The sequence below is a fragment of the Pteropus medius genome, unplaced genomic scaffold (genome assembly GCF_902729225.1).
Source record: "Pteropus medius unplaced genomic scaffold, Ma_sr-lr_union100, whole genome shotgun sequence".
In the NCBI taxonomy this organism is placed as follows: Eukaryota; Metazoa; Chordata; class Mammalia; order Chiroptera; family Pteropodidae; genus Pteropus; species Pteropus medius.
The window spans coordinates 10,459,808-10,482,403 of record NW_024349801.1 but is presented as its reverse complement, the minus strand read 5'-3'; the positions used below and the strand labels follow the sequence as shown (position 1 = coordinate 10,482,403).

General features: G+C 38.5%; 1 protein-coding gene and 1 pseudogene across 18 annotated transcripts in view; both read left to right on the top strand.

The window, feature by feature from the left end:
• WWOX (WW domain containing oxidoreductase) overlaps positions 1 to 22,596 on the top strand; it is a 932,057-nt gene that overhangs the window by 169,706 nt on the left and 739,755 nt on the right. The window contains exon 6 of one of the 18 annotated variants that reach the window (XM_039888505.1): positions 5,837 to 6,131. The exons of the other annotated variants lie outside the window; for them this stretch is intronic. Within the exon in view, the coding sequence (XP_039744439.1) occupies positions 5,837 to 5,986 (150 nt within the window). The 3' untranslated portion in view covers positions 5,987 to 6,131. Of the gene's footprint in view, positions 1 to 5,836; positions 6,132 to 22,596 lie in introns of those variants that run through there. 18 annotated transcript variants of the gene reach the window in all.
• On the top strand, positions 15,421 to 15,540 carry LOC120581127 (uncharacterized; annotated as a pseudogene).

Sequence of the window (22,596 nt, the reverse complement as noted above, 5' to 3'; positions counted from 1 at the left end):
CTGCTAATGCTAGTCTTCTTATTTAATGAGTCATCTCAGTTTCTTCTGTCAACTTCTTCCCACTTTCATAGTTAGCTGGGGGCCCTCTGAGAGGTTAGTCCTTGCATGGGACGAGAGTTCTCATTAGCATCCATCTCAGAGAGAAACCTTTTTTTTTCATTGGATGCCTTGACCCTTTCTGGGCATTCTATTCCAGTCTTTATTATCCATCCATCCATCCATCCATCCATCCATCCATCCATCCATCCATCCATCCTCACAGTCATCCATCTACCCAACTATCCCTCTGTTCTCCCACCTCCCTCTCCCTCTCCCTTTCCTTCTCCCCTTTTCTCTCCCTCTCTTTCTTTATCTCTCTATTTTTGGTCTTAAATTTTGTATGATTTTCTTCTGTCTGCTATAGATAAAGCATTTTTTTTTTTTATGTAAGAGAGCATTAAATATGAGGTAAAGTAGATTTTTTTTCCCTCTAAGATAATTACCTTTCTTTTAAAAAAAATTGTTTAGTATCTAAAATCACTGAGAAAGTGGTAATATAAATGTTGACATGAGAAGTGGAACCATCGTTTTTTTGGAGGAAAAAACTTTCCCTGTACTCTTAAAGATATCTTTGCAAACTTTATACAATAATAAAATAATTACATGATGAAGAATAAAACATATCAGTTGGTAAGTATGTTTATATTAGTGTGTACTTATACTATTTAGGGCTTCTTAATTCCCGCAATTACTCAATATTCTATTATTATCCTCATTCTCAGATGAGTAACTCCGATATAGATTATACATATGTTTCCATTACTTAAAAAATAAAAATGTAGATAAGAAAAGGAAAATAAAAATCACCTAAACTACCTGTGCACAATATTTCGTTGTATATAGTTTCAGAGTTTTTACTGTGAACATATCTTTAGGGTTTTTTAAATTGATTCCTATAAGACTTTAAAATGTCTCTCTGTAGTTGGTACAGCCTTGTCAATGAGAGAATACTCTTCGCTCTTGTGGGGTTTAGTAGGACCCCTTCCCTCTTGACTACTAATGCTTCTCTTGGTAAAACACACACACATGCACTCACGCGCACTCACATATGCACACGTATTCCAACACTGTTGTTACGCTCATACATTTCTTTTGTTTTGTTCATGTGTTTTGTTTAAGTACTGTTTACCCCCACCTCCCATAAATGTGCTTATTATTGAATTATTTGGAAAATATACAAAAGTAGGAAGGTGACAAGACAATTGCCATGGTCTCACCATCTAAAGATAAACATCATGAATGCTGTGATTTACTTTTTCCTAACTCTCGGAGTCAGCTTCTTGTTTTTGTGGAATTGTGCCTGTGGTTTTAAAACTGGAAATATAACACGGATGCATGAAAGTGCACATAATATATACTTGCTGTTGGATGAATTTGAATAAACTGAAACACACCCAGATAATGAGCATGTAGGTCAAGAAAGGAAACATGACCCAGAAGCCCCCTTTTGCCTTCATTCAGTCATTATCCTCTAGTGCCCACCAGAAGTAAACCACTGCTCCCATTTCAGACAGCGTGAATTAGTTTTGTCCATCTATGAATTCTATGAATGGAATCACTTTCTGTAAATGGAGTCACACAGTAGGTACTCTTCTGTGTCTGGCTTCTTTCTTTCAACATTATGCTTATGAGATTTATGCTTAATGCTGCATAGAGTTCTAGATTATTCGTTCTCTTGGTTATAGAGTATTCCATTGTGTAAATTTACTACAATTTATTTAGGTTGTGATTGGGTTGATAAAAATTTGAATCCTATGTTTTCATGTAACATTCTGTTAGAATTTTTCCCTGCTTTAGCACCCTCCTTATAAACATTCTTTTAAATAGTAACATAGTATTTATGGAGTAGATTTGTATCTATTTAACCTATCTCCTGTAGTTGCATATTTAGGAGGTTTCTACTTTTTTTTTTTTTTGCAGTGAATAATGCCTACATCTGTGCACTGAGCATTTTTTTCTATCTCGGATGGTTTTGTCAGGTTAAATTCCCTGAAGTGGAATAGCTAGTTCAAAGGTTCAACCATCACCAAGTCTTTTGATAGGTGTTGTCAAATTCCTTTCCGAAGGAATTGTGCCCAGTTTTATTTCCACTAGCAGTGAATGAGAGTGCCTCTCTTGTCACACACTTAACAGCGATGTGGGAAGAGATCCACGTAGTCTTCTTAAACCATTTCTTTTGGCCATGTTTTTAGAATGGGCAGCTCTTAACCTGAGTGCAGCATCGTTTCCCTGACAGGTGGCACAGGGAAGACAGCTTTGGATTTGAACCTAAAGGCTCAGCTTCAAGAGCCAGCTCCTTCTCCATTATGTGTCTTCAGGCAAGATAACTAACCTTTCTGAGTCTCGGTTTTCTTATCTGGAGAATAGGGCATTTTAATTCTTGTACTGCCTTCACTGCTGCTTTATGCAGCTTTACAACCTGTGAAATTCTGTTCCTATGAGATGGCGATGAGAATGTAACTTTTTTTTTTTTTTTGCTACACTCCATCACAGGTAGTAGACTCCTAACTGTAGTGCTTTTCCATGTTGCTTTTAAAGTTATGCAATTGTGCTGCTCAAAACAAGCCCTGTACTCTGTGACATGCCTCCTGCTGAAAATTCCTTTTGTCTATTTATTCACATGTTATTCTTTTTTTCCAATGAGCCTTTATTGAACATCTAATATGACCCGCCACTCTACTGAGCGCTGGGGATACAAAGATGAAATAAACTTGCTTCCTGCTTGCAAGGAAGTTAGAATCTAGAGGTGAAGGCTGTCAAGGGAGTAGACCAGGGGTGAGATAAAGGCTCTAGTAGTTGGGGGCACCTGGAGAAGCGGCATCTAACTTCTCCAAAGAATGGAGGAGTCAGGAAAGGCTTTGGGAAGAACATTTTATTGAGGCTCTATCTGGAAGAATGAATAGGAGTCTGCCAAGTGAAGGGTGGGGTAAACTATGGAGACCTGAAAGTTCAGGTTAAGCAGTCGCTCTTCCCTGGGGGTGGTTTTGCCTTCCAGGGGACATTTGGGCGTATCTGGAAACATTATTTTTGCTACATTGTGATGGAGGTGGCTATTGGCATCTAGTGGATAGCAGCCAAGGATGCAGCTAAACACTCTGCAGTGTGCAGCGCACCCGTCCCACAAATGTCGTAGTTCTCAGTTGAGAAACCCTAGGCTAAAGTGAAAGTAGAGGGCGTGTGTATGAGTGTGTGTGTCCATGTGCACTCACACACTCACACCCATGTGAAGTAGGAGGACTCCATGCTCCCTCTGCTTGAGGGTGGCCCACATGTAGGTTCTGGAAGCCCGGTCTCGGCTCATTGACTCTCTGTCCTGAGAGTTAGTGACTCAGCAGGTGTGCCTCACCATCGGCTCCCTTCCCAATGCCCTTACTCTGATTTATTAGAGCATTTTATTTCCCTGTCAGTGTTTATGACATCCAGGGACTTGGTTGAACCACTAGGAAATGAGAGTGGACAGTGAGACTATTATCATTCATTTTCACTCCCCATAAACATTTTTTTTTTTTTCTTTTGGAAGATATTGCTAATCCTCTAGTGCATTGGCTTTGCCGTTCTTTCTTCAGCCTAGGTATAAAAAGCAAAGTGGTAGTGACTTTTTCCTTATGGCTGCTGAAAAGGTTACGTGGTGTTTGGACTGCTGCCTGCTTCTACCCTGGAGCACAAAAGATCCAGGAGTAGAAATTGGTTCTAACAATATCCCTTTAGAAAATATTGAGGGAATGTGAGTCACTTTTTTTTGTGTGTTAAAGGCATTATGTCCCTCAGATTCAGAGTTAGAGGATGACATGTGCTTGATCCCTACTTCCTAGAGGGGCTAATAATTGAGTCGGCATGGCAACCCAGAAGCAGTCTACAGAAACCTTTAAGAGCCTTGGGCCTGGGAGGATTCTTGTTTTTGTTTTTTTTTTTGGTATGTATATGTTTAAATTTCTAGAAAAGTTTTCGTTTTGATGGGAATAGGAGTGGAGGGACTGGGGTGTGTGTGAGAAGTGCATAAAGTACAGGAGAATTTCCAGCTTTTTATTATGGGTGGAGGAGTTTCCTACCTTAGGGTTTCTTCGATTGCAAGCAACAAAAAGGACTGGATAATTTAAGGAGAAGGAAAACACGATACTGTGCCTGATATGACTTTGGTTGCATGTAACAGAAAGGCCACCACACCATGGCTTATTTTCAGGAGCGGGCAGCCCAGAGTTGGTGCATCAGCACCCAGTGTGCCCTAGACTGCCATCCTCGGTGTGTAGCTTTCATCCTTGCGCTCGGTCCCTGTGGTCCTCACTACCAGATGGTCTCTTCATGATACTGCCTTTGGGATGACTCAGCTCTAATCCCCTTCTTTGTATGACTCAGCTCCAGGTTTAGATTCTCAGGAGAGAGTCTGGGTTGCCTGTCTTTTGGACATGCTCACAGTCAACTCTCCATTCCCATGAGGTGAAAACTATGAAAGGATTGGGATGAGCAAGAGGTGCTTTGTGCTACACATCCATGAAGATGCTTTTCAAAAGTGAAAGATTAAGCTGGACAGCTTGATTTGTTCCTAGATCCATGTGGTTGGGAGAAAGAATAAAAAGAAAAATAGCTAGCATTTAGTAGATTACTGCCCTGTAAATTAACTTGTAGGCACTGGATCCCAAAGTATAGTGGATCGATCATTCTACTCTTAATCTTTATCCTGTCTACAGCTAAGTTCTTTTTAGGTAATGGAGAGAGTGATTTGGGAGGTTCTCCTGAGAATACTCATCATTTCACCCTCTAAATTACCTCATCGAAGGTCGATATCTTCTAGGCTTCTTTTAAAATGATAATAATTCTCATCAGTCTTCTCTCTCTTACTTTTTTGATGTACGATTGGTATATTTGATCCCTTAATTAAAATTCGAGTCTACCAAATATAAACAAATGTTAAGATACAACCTGTAGAGATACCCGATTGGGATTCAGATAGCCTTGGGGAAATTAATAAAACCTGTCTTTGCTTCAGTTTCCTCATCTGTCAAGTGGGAATAGTACCCGCCTTATAGACTTGTTGTAGGGATTAAATGGGATAATAAATGTTAAGTGCTTTGAACTGTGTCATATGTGTAATTTTATGTCCTGTAAGTATTGGCTATTTTAAAAAAATGTTTAAAAACTTTTATTTTGATAGAATTATAGATTCATAGGAAGCTACAAAAAAATAGTAGAGAGAGGATCCATGCACCCTCCACCCAGTTTTCTGTAATGGTTACTTCTTCTAAACTAGAATAAAATATAGAACCCAAGAATCTGACATTGGTGCAATGTGAGTGTGTAGTTCTGTAGTGGGTAGAATTATGGCCCACAAGGTGTCCATGTCCTAATTCCTGCAACCGGAGGAATACGTTATATCACATGGCAAAGGGGGATTAAGGTCACTGATGAAATTAAGTTATTCATCAGCTGAATTTAAAATAAGTTATCTAAGATTATCCGGGTGGGTCCAAGGACATTAAAAATGGATGAGGGAATAGGTTGAGCTAATCAGAGAGATAGCACTGCTCGCTTTGGAGATGGAGTGAGGGTGCCGTGAACCAAGGAGGGTGAGTGGCTTCCTGAAGTTGAGAAAGAAATGGAGTGGATTCTCCCCTTAGAGATGCCAGAAAGGAACGCACCCTGCTGACGTCTTGGTCTTACCCCAGTGAGATCCACATTGAACCTCTGATATTTGTAACTATAAGATATAAACTTATATTCTTTTAAGCCACCAAGTTTTTGGTGATTTGTTGCACCACAGCAGAAAACTGATTTAAATTCTATCATTTCATCACGTGTGCAGGTTCATGTAACTGCCACCGCGATGAAAATACGAGACTGCTCCATCACCACAGAGATCTCCTTTTGGAGTCACACTTACCACCCTCCACCCATGATCTTCTTATGTTCTTCCGGGAAGCGTGCCGTCCACTTCTCATGCTGTCCACTCTGACCGGGATGCGCTTGCCCCAATCTTCCTTGCTAATGCCTCACCTTTTAAGACTTTAGATAACCGCTCTCTGACTTCCTCATCTCAATCAGACCTCCTCCCAACACAATGTCTAATTATATTCTTTATTTCATAGCATTTATTGTAATATATGGATAATGGTGTATTTATTTGGGTGAGAGTATTTGTTTAATCTCTGTCTCTTGAACTAGGCTGGAAATGCCATTAGGGCAGGCACTATATTTGTTTTACTCAATGTTGACCTCTCTGCCTCATGTCTGTGACTGTACAGACAGTAGGGGCCGAGACAATCTTGGCTGAGTGAATAAGCGAATGGCAGTAGTCATGCTGTAGAGCTGAAGCTGCACCTGAATCTTTAAATAGAAGAGCGCACTAGCATTATAGGAAATTCTGCTTGTGTTTGCTCAACGAACTTTTATTTTTTTGTCACCTTTGTGTGAGCTATTATGCTAAACTCTGGTTCTGCTTTGGTGTCCCCAGGTAGTTATATTTCTGTGAACTCTAAGTAGGTAGATTAACATGACTGAACCTACATTGCACAGTGGGCCAGTTTTGCATTTTTTTTCAATTTTTTTTATTCCCTAGCTTTTACCAGAAATAGTTTGGTTAACTCATACCGATGAAGTAAATCCCAATAACAGCATTATTCCCCAAAGAATGTGGGCTTCTTTTGCCAAATATAATTATCCTGAGAAAGAATTGATGAAGTAAACTTACCTCTTGGCCAAACGCTTTTTAGAATTATTCAACCAAAGATAGCAGGCTGCACCTAGGGAAAGCCAAACATCTGGATGAAGAATAAAATATCCAGATGTTTTCAAGTATCTGGATGTTTCTAACCATCTGTTTCTCTTGATTATTGACAAACGATCCAGCTGTTTTGCAGAAGATGGTATACCTAGTCTAACAGAAGAGAGAAATAGTATTCTTAGAAAATTTCGATGGCATCTCATATGTACTAACACAGGGTATATGTCTTTAATTGAAGCCATGATTCGATTGCAGAAAGTGAAAATAGCTTTATGTTTTCTGAAGCTGTTGTCTTGCTGTGAGTGCTACACGGCAAAAATTTGAGGTTAATTGTCTCATTTGCCATCAGAGTCTAAATCGTTTGTAGCTTTATTCTATTTACAATATATTCACACCTTAACTAATAACTTTACAACTGGAATAGAAGAATACTGATATTCAGCACTGCTGAAACTTGCATATTGCTGAAACATTTTAGTTTTTTTTAAAGTAGAGAAAATTTCAGTACCTAAAATTTCTAGTGTGATTAGGAATTCATAACCTTGATTGAAAATGCATCTTGTCTGGAGCAAAAATCTTGGAGACTGAGTAGCAGCATGCCCCCTGCCCCTCCCACCCCGCCAACACTTTCTATTGTTTAAGCCTAAGCAAAGGCTCACAGTTATATTTTTTTTAATTAAATTAAGGGCAGAGTAGAATAATGTAATTGGAAGGCTTATTGAAACTTGAAATCTATTCATAGTCGGCCACAAGGATCCCTGTCTGATGTTTGTGGCCCTGTAGGACTGAATACGCAGTCCTTAACAGGATAACCTGACAGTGAATGAAGACGTGGGGCTTGAATTTATGTATTGTCTTATTGCTCTGTCATTTTCTTGAGCGCTACACCAGAGCGCTCAGAAAAGTAAATTATAGGAAGTCGTATGGTAGAGTGGTTAAGACTGATGAACTAAGAGTCCATCCTGTGTATGCTCAGAGTCTTAGCTTTATGGTCTGATTGTATTTCCAGCTCTGGAGCTTAGTCCTAAACATTTGGAGCTGGAGGAGTGGTGACTAGGGAGGCATATGATTCCAGTGATGTTTAGTGACATTAGTTCTTCATACCAAATCGATGCAAATGTATTTCTCTTTTGAGTGTCTGTTAAACATATTGCAAGTGACAGACCCTCAAAGATAGGTTGTGGATGGAACACAAATTCAAATTAGTGCATCAAAACAGCAGCTTGAATGGACAAACCCAAACGTCTTGCCTAAACATTTAGCTTCAAATTTTACAAAAAGCCAAATGTTTTCAATTTTGTTGTATATAAATGGGATGATTGTGTATTTACTTCTCACTTTCACTGCCAGTGAGATGGGGTTTGTAGCGGAGACGAGGACAAACAATGCAAAATAGCAAATGAGCCAAATCCATCTGGATTTGGTTATATGCTGATTATATAGTTTGTTGTTCTGTTGTTTTCAGTGTCTCCCGAACCTTCTATATTTTAGGTAGCTTAAGGGGTGAGGAGGGGGGAATGACATTTTGACTTTGACTCCCTTCGTAATGCAATGCATTGCTATGTATTTCTAAAGTTTGTTCTTTACAATAATAGTATATGCTAACGATGGGTAACATTTATTGAGTACTCAACTGTGGCCAAGATCTATGCCAGATGTTTTACATTTATCTCTTAAACTTCACAACAGCCCAGTGACATAGATATTATGAGCTCCATTTTCAATGGGGAAAATGGGGATTTAGAGAGGGCAAGCAACTTGCCTATAGCATCAGTCCGTGAATGACTGTTGGAGGCAGAAACCAAAACCAGGTAAGTCTGAACTAACTTTTTGTTGCTGAATGGTGCTGCGCCTAATGATTTCTGTATTTTTATAGATGAAAGTAAAATTAATATATGGAGCAGATATCAGCAAACATTTCCTGTAATGGGACAGATAGCAAATATTTTAGCCTTTGAATACAGTCTCTGTTGTAACTATTCTACTCTGCCTTTATAGTGCAAAAGCAGTCATAGGTAATGTATAAATGAATGGGTGTGGTGCTGTTCCAATAAAAAAATTATTTATGGTTACTGAAATTTGAATTTCATATAAATGTTCACATGTCACAAAATATTATTCCTCGTTTGATTTTTTTTTCCTAACCATTCAAAAATGTTAAAGCTATTCTTAGCTTGTAGGCCATAGATTGGATTTGGGTGGTGTGCTGTGGTTTGATGAAGTCTGCTGTAAAGAAATGGTAGAAACCATACATTAAAAACCCAAGTAAAGAATTAGGGACTGCTTCAGAAAGTCTGCTCAGTAGAGTCTTGGGGGTGGCCATCTGATGGCCACAAGAGGCTGTAGGATTTGTTTAGAAGCTTAAAGCATGATCTTATTTTTCTTGGATTTGTTTGTTTATTTTCGGTTGCCTTCAATGCCCTGTTGGAAATTATAGTGATAGGGAAGGAGAGGGCATCCAAACAGTTCCATGGCATCACTCATAGTACAGATTCATTCATTCACTTACACATTAACTCATTCAACACATACTTACTGAGTACCTGCTTTGTGCCTGATATGGTGCTATATAATATCTATACCTTTGGTAATAAAACAGACAGTCCTTGTCCAAGCTTCCCAGGACTTCCAGAACTTTTTGTTAACAGCAGAGAGACAGACAGTATGCACATGAGGCTCAATTAATGACATCTAGCATTCTCAGAAGACCCAACAGCTTCTGCTTTTTCTGTCTTCCTTTTTGAGCTTGTTTTAAACAAACAGATCACTGAGGTTGAACATACCAGGCAATGAAGAGAAGAGGAGGGCTAACTAAGAAAGGGCTGGCTGCTGAAAGCGGGTCATGCCCACCATCTGGCTTTGAGCCCGTAGACTTTCCTTCTCCTGCACAACAATGATAAAAACCAAGGAGAGTGAGTTCTCAATTTCCTCTTCCTATTTGGACTCAGAAAAATATATTTCTGTTCCAAATGTTCTGCGACAGATAAGCTTACACTGCCTTGGTCATTTTAGTGTATATTTTTATTTTCTTCTGTCCTGTATGCTGTATTGATTATTGAGGTTGTTGGACCCATGGCTGGGTAGGCACCCAGTGTGTGTTTTCCTAAGGACCAGGAGGCCTGCCCAGAGTTATGATGCTGTGTGGTGTGAATACATAAATGTTGAGGAGTGACTTGTGGGTGGCTGGCTTGGTAGAGATGGGTGTCGAGGCTGCAACCAAGAATTATAATAATCATGGATACCCCTTGACAGAAATGTGGCTGGATGCTGGGTATATCGCTAGGCACTTTCTGATGCATTTTCTTCCTTCAACATTCACTTTCACCTTATAAGGTCATCTCCTCTGTGTTAAGAACAAGAGGACTCAAAGGTCAGCTAGTTTAGATGACTCACCCAAGGCTGTATGTAATAAACTTGGAAGTGGCAGAGCTTGGATTTAAACCTCTGTCTGCCTGACTCCAAAACCCTGGTCTTTCCCATTCATGCCATGCAGCCTCCCAGCGGTCAAGGAACCAGGTTTTTCTGTTTGCAAAGTGAGCTGGGGTGCTTCTGTGTTTCTCTGTTCCTCGATATTGCTCACCTCAGTCTTGAAATGTGGAAGGGAAATGTCAGACAATAACAAGTGTTGGCAAAGATGTGGAGAAAGTGAGGAACCCTCATACATTCTTGTTGGCAATGTAAAAAGGTACAGCCACTTTGTAAGACAGTCTGGCAGTTTCTCCAATGATTAGACATAGAGCAACCATATGATCCAGCAGTTACACTCCTAGATCTATGTCCAAGAGAAATGAAAACATACACAAAAACTTGTATACGAACATTTATAACTGCATTATTTGTAACAGCCAAAAGGTGGAAACAATTCCCAAATCCATCAATGGACAAATGAATCAATAAGTTGTGGTATATCCATACAATGGAATATTATACAGTCATAAAAAATAAGGCACTGATATGTGCTACAAAGTAGGTAAACCTTGAAAACATTATGCTAAATGAAAGAAGCTAGTCACAAAAGGCCACATAGTGTATGATTCTATTTATATAAAGTGACTAGAATGGGGACATTATAGAAACAGAATGTAGAGTAGTATTGCTTAGGGCTGGGAGGGGCTGTGGGTGGGTGAATAGGAGAATAATAGCTACAGGTGATGAAATGTTTTAAAATCGACTGTGGTGATGGTTGCACAACTCTGTGAATGTATTAAAAACCATCGAATTGTGAACTTTAAATGGGCGAGTTGTAGGGTGTGTGAATTTTATCTCAGTAAAGCTGTTGGAAACGTGCAAGTGATAAGTCTTTGGTCTCAGAAGACCTGCTTAGGGCAAGACCTGCTCATGGGCCCAGAAGCCCATTTCTCAGATTTCTTGGCCAAGCTTGCCTGGAAGGCTGGCTTGTATAAGAGCCTTCAAGCCTCTGTAACAGCCTGGGAGTGTTTTGCTAGTCACAAAACCTCCGCGTTCAGGGTCACCGGCCCATTTGAATCTTCTCCTCTGCAATGCAAATATTTACCAACTCTAATCAAGCGAAATGAAAAATCACATGTCTAATTTTAAATATGTTGCCTCTGATCACAGGTGTTGTTAAAACAGCTCTTTTACGACTTTATAAATATTCCAGGATTTATTTTGAAGCAATGTTTCATTATTCCTATACTATGATTAAATATTGAGAATATTGCTTTTCCAATTGTTCTATTGCAGTATTTAATGAGTGCAATTAAATGGAAAAATTGCCTTTTTAACTGATGATAGTCCATTAGTGTCTCTGTCTCTTCAGAAAAGAAAAGAAGTGAATTATTAGAATGACAAATGAGGCAAAGTTACCACCATGATGGAGAGGTGTGATTTCCCTCCACATAATCTTCAATTAGTGATCTCTGTAAGAGGATGTTTTTCAAAAGGGTAATAGAGAAGTAATGAGATCAGAAGGAGGTCAACCCGGCCTTCTCCGTTTGGCAGCTTGATTAATTTATTTCTCCTTCTTGGAGATTGCTGCAAGGGGCTTTTGTCACCCCGTGTTTTTCATGGGACTGTAACCTGAGTGACTGCTGATATATTAGCCTTTCAGGCAAGGAAGCAAGTCCCGTTGCCCGGGAGTGGAAGGTTCAGGAGTTAGAGGTTTGTTTGATTTTGTGCCTTAAACACTCATTGGTAGCTTTGGATGATGAGGAGGATAGAAAAATTAATTAATCAGATTAAACATCCTGCACCGAATGCGCACTGTGGGCCCTGTGCCTGGAGTTTGGCACACACGTATCATTTCATTGTCTCAGCCCCCATGAGGTGGTGGAACTCTTTTTATAGTTGAAGAAATGAAGGCTGGGATAGAAGCTCAGAGAGCTCAGTAAAGAAGTGGGGAGGTAGAATTCCCTTCTCCCTCTGCCTCTAAATGTTTGGCCTCCCTTCAGGAAGTCCATGGCCCCTACTCACAATGTAGTGAAACTTTACATTCTTCTTTTTATTATGCGGAGGAGCAAGGAAACCAAGACCTCACAGCCCTATCATGATGCAGGACCCTGAACTATGCGATGCTAACAAACAGCAAAACGTTTGCAGCTGATGGTGTCATTTTACGTTTTATGTTAAGTGCTCCGATGCCCAGTTACAGTTACTTAAATGGCAAGGTTGTATACACTATGCCAGTTTGGCATATTCAGTCTTCTTTTCATACTCCTAAACCCCATCACACCTTCCCGTGACTATGCCATGTCGTCACCATCCACTTAGAGACGTGGGCAGTTGAATGTTCCATCACGTAGAGGAAGCTCGGCCTTAGTGAAGGAATATAAATATTAAAATCCCAGCTCCACTGCTTCTACTGCGTGTCTTTGGACTGACCTCGTTTGTTTTGTTTTCCTTATAACCTGGGAATTTCTGGCAGCGTTGTTACATTATTGAAAAAGAACATAAAGCTCAGTGTCTGGCACATAACATGTGTTTAATTCATGATTTATGTTTTTGTTTTATCATTAATGCCAACAGATTTCTGTATTCTTATTTGCTACAGACATGGACTTAATTACCTCATTTAGATATTTAAAGGTATAATTTATTTAAAATGTAGATATAACTTTAATTGCCAAAGTGTATTTATTTTATTTCATTTTAAAAATGTCTTTCTCTAGTAAAGACATTTTTGGAGGCTTTTTAGGTTGTATTCTACTTGAATATTGAATGTAACTTTCCTACTATGGAAATGACAGATGTATCTCAAAATCCGACTTTTCCAGCTATATTTCTCTTGCTTCCTTTTCTTGTGGCCCCTGGGTACTCATTACCATCAACACCATCAATTAATAGTCATTCTTGGCATCCAGGATCCTCAGCACAGCACTAGGAACTGCCCCCTAGGAGCCTCACTCTGGGTTCGAACCCTGACCTTTTGACATCCAAGTCCCTAAGTGACTCCATGTCGAAGAATCTGCTAAAGCTCATCCAAACTCAGAGTTCATTTAAGCAGTGGCGATGAGACTAAATTATAGTCTAGGTCTGTCTTACGAAAGATGATAAATGAATATGCCACATTGGGAAAGAAATCACTCTGTCATCATATGACAGGCTGGCTTGATTTGTTTGTGCCAGTGTCCCTAAAAGTCCGGATGGGGGTGTGAAGCATGCAGGGTTTTAAGGCCGGCTGACTCCCCATCTTGTTCTGCACCTCTGCACTGGTGGGTCTGGGGCATTTTCATTGGGCTTTCCTACTCCTGACAACCCCAGCGTTGAAGGAGAGAGCTCCATCTGCAGAGCAGGGCTTCGGTGAGAATGAAGCCGACACACTTGTAGGACATGGAGTACACGGCAAATATAAATCATGACCCATCTTTTTCCATTGTTTGGACCATCACTGCTCCCTCCACTCTAACTCCCACAGGGAGACCTCTCTTTGGCATGATGTGGAGCTTCCATAAAATTCTGTTCTAAACTTGTTGATATTCTCTGGTCTGTCCAGTGGGGATGTTTTTTTCTGAACAGCAAGCAAATAGCTAAAGTCTTCTCCTGCAGATCCCTGACTGTGCCCACATTATTTAATCTAAAATTGTTCTTTGCAAAGGTTGTTAGGCTTCGGCAAAGCTCTTAGCAGCACCCAGAGCCAACTTTAAAAGAGCAAGAGATTAGGAGTCAGCAAACCTGAATGAGTCCAGATTTCTTTAGGTCCTCACTCTCTTATCTGCAATTCAAAAATCCAAAACCTTTAAAAACGAACAAAAATGTGCCTTTAGTCGGTGGCAAACTCAAGTGGCAGCTAAGCTTGATTGGAACTATCATGGCCCTGTTTATAATCTTCATTTGTCTCTGTTATACATTTTACATGACTATTGATATATTTCTCTGCAGAGATATTAACGTGTCTGATTTCTGGGTGTGGGTCCAGGCTCTGCTGGGGGGTGTTTTATATAGTATACAGTCAATGTAAGTATTTTAGGGTTCTTAAAAAAGAAATTCAGAATCCTTTAATACAGATTTTTATTTGTGTGGCCTTAAGCAAGTTGTTAATTTTCACTTTTCTGCAAATTGGTAGAATGAGATGACAGTGATGATAGAAATAATAATTTTATAAGAACGTTACAAAGGTTTAGTTCTGTCATACAACAAATATTTACTGGAAGTCTTCTGTGCTCAATGTTGAGATTCAAAGAAGAACAAGATACAGAAATAGGATGAATGAGGAAGTTACGTGGATTTAGTGCTCTCGCAATGAGAGTTACTGGTAAGAACAAAAATGCACTATTGATAATGTAGGTGTGACTGGAGTATTGACAACCAGTCCATGCCTTCTGTTGAAATACACTCTTGGAGGTGAGCAAAACCATTTCCACACTACAGTGCCATTGGTTCCTCCCTCTCTTCTGAGGGCATTTTACCTTTGCCAATGTATTTTTAATTATTGTAAGAAATAGTTAAAGTGAAATTGTAACCTCAGAGTATCTGAGAGCTGAGCATTTGGTTCTAGTTTCCTCAGATGGTGAAATTTTCGTCCCTGGCCAATTAATTGTGCCCAGCTAGTTCTCTTCTTTGGGCAGTTGGAGAATGGCTCTCAGAAAGAGGAAATGGGTAAAAGGATGAAAAAGAAATGCTCAGTTTCTTAGAACAGTCTCCCACCTCGAAGGTTCTGGAAAGAGTGATATTTCAGCATTTGCTGACTCTGTCACCAAAAGGCCATAATAGTAGCAAAAAATAGTTCTTGGGGCTTTGTGGCAAGTGTGACCTATCTTTGCAGTTATCATGGAAGCATGTGACTGTGGCACAAGAGGCCTAGTAGTCTTTGGGTGAATTCTCTGGTGTTTGTCAATGTCCCCAAATGCAGCCTATATAAAGCGTACGAAGTTTCCTGAATACGTTCCCAGGAAGAGGAGACACTCATGGAGAAGAGGCCTCTATTGTTTCTTGCCAACATAGCCAAGATATAAAAAGTGAAGCATCTTTCTTTTCTAATGACAATCTCTATAGATTTTTATCCCTAATGCCTATTGTCCACATTCCTTAAAAACTGAAGCTGTTGCTGCATTATAAATGTTTGTTTTTATCATTTCTGTTTTAATTTAATAAAAAACAATAACTATATGAATGTACTTAATGTCACTGAACTGTACACTTACAATGGAGAAAATGATAAAGTTTATGTTATGTATATTTCACCACAAACTTAAAAAAAAAACAAACTGGCCTATAGCTATGCCACCCTGAACAAGCCTGATCCCGTCTGATCTCGGAAGCTAAGCGGGGTCGGGCCTGGTTAGTACTTGGATGGGAGACCACCTAGGAAGACCACGGTGCTGTAGGTGTAAAAAAAAAAAAAAAAATAGAATAAAATAAAATAAATAAATTCATAATTAATTAAATTAAAAAATAAATAAAATAAAATCCTGATTCCATACAAACCGAAGCACTATATAAAATATCCTTAATTATATTTTGAAAGGAAATTTCACTACCAAGAATATGTTCCATGTCTAAGTATCAAGTGTGGAAACAGAGTTGGAGCTGTGTTTATCTATATGATATATGGCATTTTTCTGAACATGTCAGAAAAGTTTAAAGATTCTCTTCTCTCCTTTAACTCACCATCAAAGATGAATTTAATTTATGACTTCATGTATAGTTCTCACTCTTGGAAACAGAAGAAAATAAAATTAGTTTTTTGTAAGCTGGGATGATATGCATGTTATTCTTATTTTCAATATAGGTAAAGTAATTTCTCCACTTTATTTTTAAGCATAGCCTCATAATATAAATAATCTAGTCTTTTCTTGTGCAGCCTGTTTATTCAGACAGTTGGAAGTTGATGCTAAAGATTGGCATTAAATTGAGGAAACCATTCATGTAGTAAATAAGATAATTTGGTTCTGCCCCCAAAAGATTAAAATATAGATTTTTTTCATACTCTGTATTATTTTTAACGCCTACAGTCCCTGAATATGTTTGATTCAGATTTGTGTCCATAATTTGGAGGGGCTTTTTATTGCAACTAAATAACTTTCAGTTGCAGAAATCATCACTGACAGTGTTTTCTTATTTATACTTGAGTTTCTTGCATTTGTTATTAAATAAAATGTTTAGCTGGAAGCCTTATCAGTTCTCAAAATAATAGTTAAAGGTGAAGGTAATATCAGTATATTTATTTGTTATTTGTGTACTTTTTGCAAACTTATAATCCCTCTCCCTTCCAAATAAAGCAATTAGGCAACCAGGTAATAAAGCAGTTATATATTAATATATAAAGTCTCATGACGATGTTTTATTTTCTAGTTTATATGTAGGTGAGATTCCTTAGAAGCTGTCCTCATGGTATAACTAGTTATTGCTCATGCTTTTTACCTCAACTTCCATGTACAAAAAAAGAGAGAGTGGGCCAGATACATGCAGATACAGCCCTATAACCACCCTATGTGCAATAGAAGTGATGCTGCCTACCCCCGCTTATTTCACGAAATCATGACCAATGGGCATAAAATAACCATGTATGACACAGGCTATAGAAATGGGGTAGAGTTTTATTATTCTGACATACTCATCCTTAAATGCATGGACTTTGGTTTGTCCATACTGATGGTATTTTATAAAGTGCCTACTGTGTACTAGCCTTGTGTTGGATGCTTTTGCATACGTTGCTTTATTTAATCCTTCCAACAACCATTGAGATGTTTGCTGTAATTATCCTCCTTTCGTAGACACAGAAACCAAGACTTAGAGAGGTTACATAATTTGCCAACAGTGAGAGGATAGAGCTGGAATTTGGGGCAGGAAGTCTGACTCTAAAGCTCTGCTCTCAAGCACTATGTCAGGGCAGAGGAAGATGAAAACCTGGAATGCCTTTCAGTGGTCTGACTTTTACTTACCTGTCCAGGCTCAGCTCAAACTCTCCTCCTTTGAGAAGTCTTCCTTGAGCCACCCCCAGGCCAACTTAAGTTTGCATCTCCTGGGTCCCTATCTTGATTTATACCCGCCTCCATCCTGGCTTCTTTCTTTCTTCCACCATGAGCCTTGTTTGCCATCTCCTTTTCCAGAGTCAGGGCCCTTCATTAAAGAGACTGACTCTCAGGTCCCAGGGGGACCTCTTGTTTAAGAATCTCTGGTTCTTCATTTCTAAACCCCTCCCCAGGTAATTCTTTGAGGGAGTTAAAGTTGAAGAAACATCCCCATAGAGTCCAGCGGTCCTCAACCTTTTTGGCACCAGCGACTGGTTCTCCTATGGGAATCGAATGCCTGGTGATCTGAGGTGGAGCTGAGGCGGTGATGCTATTGCTGAGGAGTGGCTGCAAATACAGGTGAAGGTTCACTCCCGTGCTTGCAACTCACTACCTGCTGTGTGGCCTGGTTCTTAATAGGTCACAGACCACACCGGTCTGCAGCCGGAGGTTGGGGATCCCTGCAATAGATCATTGAGTACTTAAAAGCCAAGGGCAGATGTTCTCTCTGCAGTCTCAGGGCCTCAAGCAGAGTAGCCCGTGAAACTAGGGGCTGAATGAATTAGTGCGCTAACAAGCTGAAAGATATTAGAGAAGAGTTGAAATTCACTGAGGCTTTTGAGTCCACTCCAAAAGCCCCCAAAGCTTATTCCTTTCCCTTAAGTTAAAGCACATTCATTCATCCAGCCCAAGTATTTACATAGTTAAGTTATATGGGCTGATCAACCAATTTTTTTGGTAGCCAATGAGCTATTGCTTTTCCTCTATGTTATGATCAGATGTGATGATTCCACAGTTGCCCAAATTGTCCCCTTCATTGCAGTTTCGATAGTAACAGCGATCGTAATGATTGATGAGGATCACTAATGTTCACTGAGTGCTCCTTTTACTCCTGCATTCAGAACAGGACATACATTGTTCTCATGGGTTATGTAGGAATTATTATTATCTCCTTTTTACAGACAATGAGACTGAGGCTCAGAGAATTTAAATTTTCCAATGTCACACAGCTAATTGAGAGTGAGATCTGAATGTGAACTAAGATCTATCTCCATTCTTAAGTGGTTTAATCATCATACACCATGTTATTTTGCTCAGAACCATTGTGCAAATAATACAAAAAATATTTTCAACAAAGATTCTTCACTTAGATGGTCTGAGCAGCATGGAAGAACTACCATATTTGTATAGGTGTTATATTTTTTTTAAATTTCATTTTCATGTTTAAATAAAAATAAGTACTTCATCATTAAGCGTTATAATCATGGGATTTAGTGAGTATAATCCTTTCTGATCTAACACTTACTTTGAATATTTAAAAAACACTTCGATAGAAAGAATTTAAGATGTATTCTTTTTACTTTCTCCATCAAACTGAAATAATGAATTTAATATATCATATTTTTAGAATTCTTCCGCTAAAAAAATATATGAATATATACACAAACATACATGCACCTTAAATGACAATAATGGACATGTAGGTGCACTCCATTTCAATTCTCCAGAATAAATATTTCATGAGCAGGAGGCATATGTGTTTGCATATGTGAGTGTATATATATGTATGAATAGCTATCAGATACATACATATACATTCATTGAAGTGTCATATGGTTACTCAGTTCTGCAAAATGACCCAAAGTTTTGGCTTAAGTTATTTGGAATTTGGTTTTATTTAAGATGCATTTGAATTTCAAATTGATAATCCACTTAAGAAATTAGTTACTGTACTGTTAAAAGTAAAACACAGAAAAACACAGCAATTGTAGGGTATTATCTCCTCCCCCTCTCCTCTTTCTTCTAGAAGCCTGGCATGATCCATTGATGGTAAATATTTCATGTACTTTGCATATCAGCCCAAGTTCCCTTTGTGAAGTCAAGTAAATGGAATGTAAATCCCCACGTATTCCAGACAGTAAAATGGCATTATTTGATGTTACATCACATAAACATGCAGATTTGATTCCCCCTTTACTCATGCTGTAAAAACAAAGTTTTTAAAGTGGTTAGCCATACCTGGAAATGTAAATGCACTCGCCTAATGTAATGCCAAAGAAAAATTAAGACAAATGATACCACATTGCTGCCACAAACTGCGGCTCGTACAAAATTCACTTTAGTTATTATGCTGTGAATACGGGCTCTCACCCTCCTCTGTGAATGCACAATTTATGTTGAATGCAACATGAATCATTTTAATAGACTGAGCAAAAAGTCCCCAAAGTCGATTTTCAAATTATGAACCCTGGAACAGAATATAACAACAGCAAACAACAAATAGTTCAGACTTCACTCTGAGCTATGGGTGGACCATTAAAAATACAGCAAGCACTTTTGGTTAGGTGTTATACAATTCATAGCCTAATGGCAAAGCATATCAGAAATGGGGGATTTTATGTACCTTTTTTTTTTTGTCTCCATTCTGGTCAATTATTTTCACATTTGCGTAATCAAGATATTCCCAAACAGAGCATAGAGTTGTATATTGTTTGGAACTAATTATATGTATTATAAATCCAAGAATTAATTTAAATGACCCAGTTTCCACAGAAAAAATGCCACATTGTTTTTAAATAGCTAACTAAACAAAATGCTTACCCATATGGGAGAGATTTCCAAAGAACTAAAACCACCCACCAGGAAAATGGAAAATCCTTCAAAAAAAATCACTAAATCATATCAGAACAAAATCAAAGAAAAAATTAAATTGATTGAGGAGATGCTAACTTCTTTTCTTTTTTTTTTTTTCAGAAGCAAAAGTTGAGAAGGGCTTTTATTAAGAAATACCCAAAGATGGAAACTCGAAGTTCTCCAAGTAGTCCCAAGAATAACAGAATCAGCATTACCGAGTGTCTTTTAGAAATAAAAATTCTCAGGTCTCATCCCAGACCTAATGAATCAGAAACTCAGAGTGACAGGGAAGAAGAGTAGGGAGATCGGTGTGAGACCCTGCAATCTGAGTTGTAACAAGTCTTCTAGGGTATTCTGGTACGTGCTCATATTGGAGAACCTTGATTCTGATTCTGTAGAACTGAGCTGAGGCCCGAGAATTTGCATTTCTCAAAGGAACCCAGAGGACGTTGATAATATTTGTCCTGGCCAATGAAATGCAAAGCCTGTAGTTGCCAAGAAGATAACACAGGGATCAAAGGAGATTTGTGAAAGACAGTAGAGAGCAGTGAGGACCTGGGTCCAACTAGCGGGCACAATCCCACCTATTTCCTGAGAGTAAAGGCCCCTCAGCTCCAGCTGCCTGTTGCCCTGGGCAAACGCTGTGCTGCCATGAGTTCTCATTTGCTTTTACTAGACGTTAAAACAATCTGACTCTTTTAAATATTTTCTGATTTTAATTTATTGGCAACTAATTTTTTTAACTGCAGTTCAAAGAACATATATGGTAGGTGGCCAGTTTGTAATCTGTGTAAGACTTTGTTATCTTTTAGCAAGTCCACTAAGTATTTTAACAAGGTCAGGGGTGTATGGAAATCCCGGAGAGACTATGTTGAAGGATTTTTTAAGCGCAATTTTAGATTTACAAAATAATAGAACAGGTAGTACATAGAGATCCATATACCCACCCACCCCCCACTCCCTACCCTAGGCACTGTTTCCCCTTTTATTAACGTCTTGAACATTTATTACAATTAATAAACCAATATTGATACATTATTTTTAACTATAGGCCATAGTTTACATTAAGGTTCACTCCTGGTGTTGTGGTTCTATAGCTTTTGACAAATGGGTGATGGCACATATCTACCACTACAATTTCGTACGGGATAGTTTCACTACCCTAAAAGTCCCCTAGAAAGTATTTTTAAAAGCTACCTCTATTTACATTCTGATTTCTGCTAGCAAAGTCCTTCAGAGAAGGTTTTGTAGGCTGGAGGGTCTCAGTGGTCTGAATGAGTCTATGTACTCCAAGATGCCTCCAGCAGTTATAATTGAATCCGGGAGCTAGAAATTCTTGGCCAACGTCTTTCTCTTTCTTTCATTTTATGGATAAAGACCTGAGGCACACTTGATGAATTTAAAGTCTTTAGAGGTGGAAGTGGTTTAGAGGTGCCCCCTCTGTACCTGGCAGTGCCCTTTCTATCTTCCTGCCTTTTGCTAAGGCCTTTCCTTGAGACTGTAAATGGTGCTAGTTACATCAGGTCACCCAGCTGCCAAGTTGACAAGGATGGCAGTTTTTTTTTTCTTTATATATTTCTTTTTATATTTATTATTATTATTATTTATTTATTTCTTTTTTATCAAAAATGACAGAGAAAAAGCTTTCTAGAAAGGAGAGATGCCTAATCATTTAAGTTGTTATTTACATACAGTATATTCGTTACTGTAAAGTTTTCCTCTGCAAAAAACATTAATTTAATTTTGTGGACTTAAAAAAAAGCACCACATAAATTTACAATTCACAAGGCTAGTAGATTTTTCTTGCTTGCCTAATACTGCCTGGTGAGCAGATAGTGGTGTAGGCACCCATGCCCTTATGGATTTTCAACTCCTAGAGTTTGAATCATTTGTTTAATCTGTAGAGACCAAGTTGTTGTTTTCTCCAGTCATAAAAAAAAATGAGCCATTTTTTCACTGCAAGATGGTCTTCTCTGTTTTTTTGCCCTTTGGGGGATAAACATGTCTTCATGTAAAATTGTTTTATTATTGTTACCTTAAAGGAGTTAAGGCCACATAAATATTCTTACAGAGATCTTCTGCAGTTTCCACAAAAAGCCAGAGAGAATCTTTCAATGAAGAGAATTATTTTTTTAAATGCCCATTTTCCCATATTTTCTTAGAGTCAGAAATAGGAAAATAATACCATAATCTATCATGAATTCATTTTAGAAACAAGTGGTTAGCAATTCAGACTGTGTTCTGTCATAATTTAAGCCTAATACGTGATTGTGATTGTGTGCTTATTTAAATTTTCTCATCTTTTTTCTTTCTAACTTCATTCCTTCCGTTTTCTTTCTTTTGTTATTTCTCTTTTGTCTGTCTTTCCTCCTCCCTCCCTCCTCCCTCCCTCCCCTCCCTCCCTCCCTCCCTTCCTTCCTTCCTTCCTTCCTTCCTTCCTTCCTTCCTTCCTTCCTTCCGTCCTTCCTTCCTTCTTTCCTTCCTTCCTTCCTTCTTGGTTTGCTCTGCTATTTTTTGTAAAAATCACACATGCATATAATTTAGAATCATAGCCAGGTTTTTGTATTAAGCTTTTATAAGAAAAAAATAGAGCAGTCCTCAATGCCAACTCTTTTTCTTTTAGTGAATTCATTTGGGTTATATGTATATAGCCTTAAATAATTAATTGCTACTTCTTGATTTTCTAGTTTTAGATGGTATCAGTGGGCTTTCCACTAAGAAAAATTTAGCTTTCCTTTGTTCTTACACCTCTACTTTGATGAGTATCTTTCTTCTCTTTCCATCCTCTCATTAGAGTTT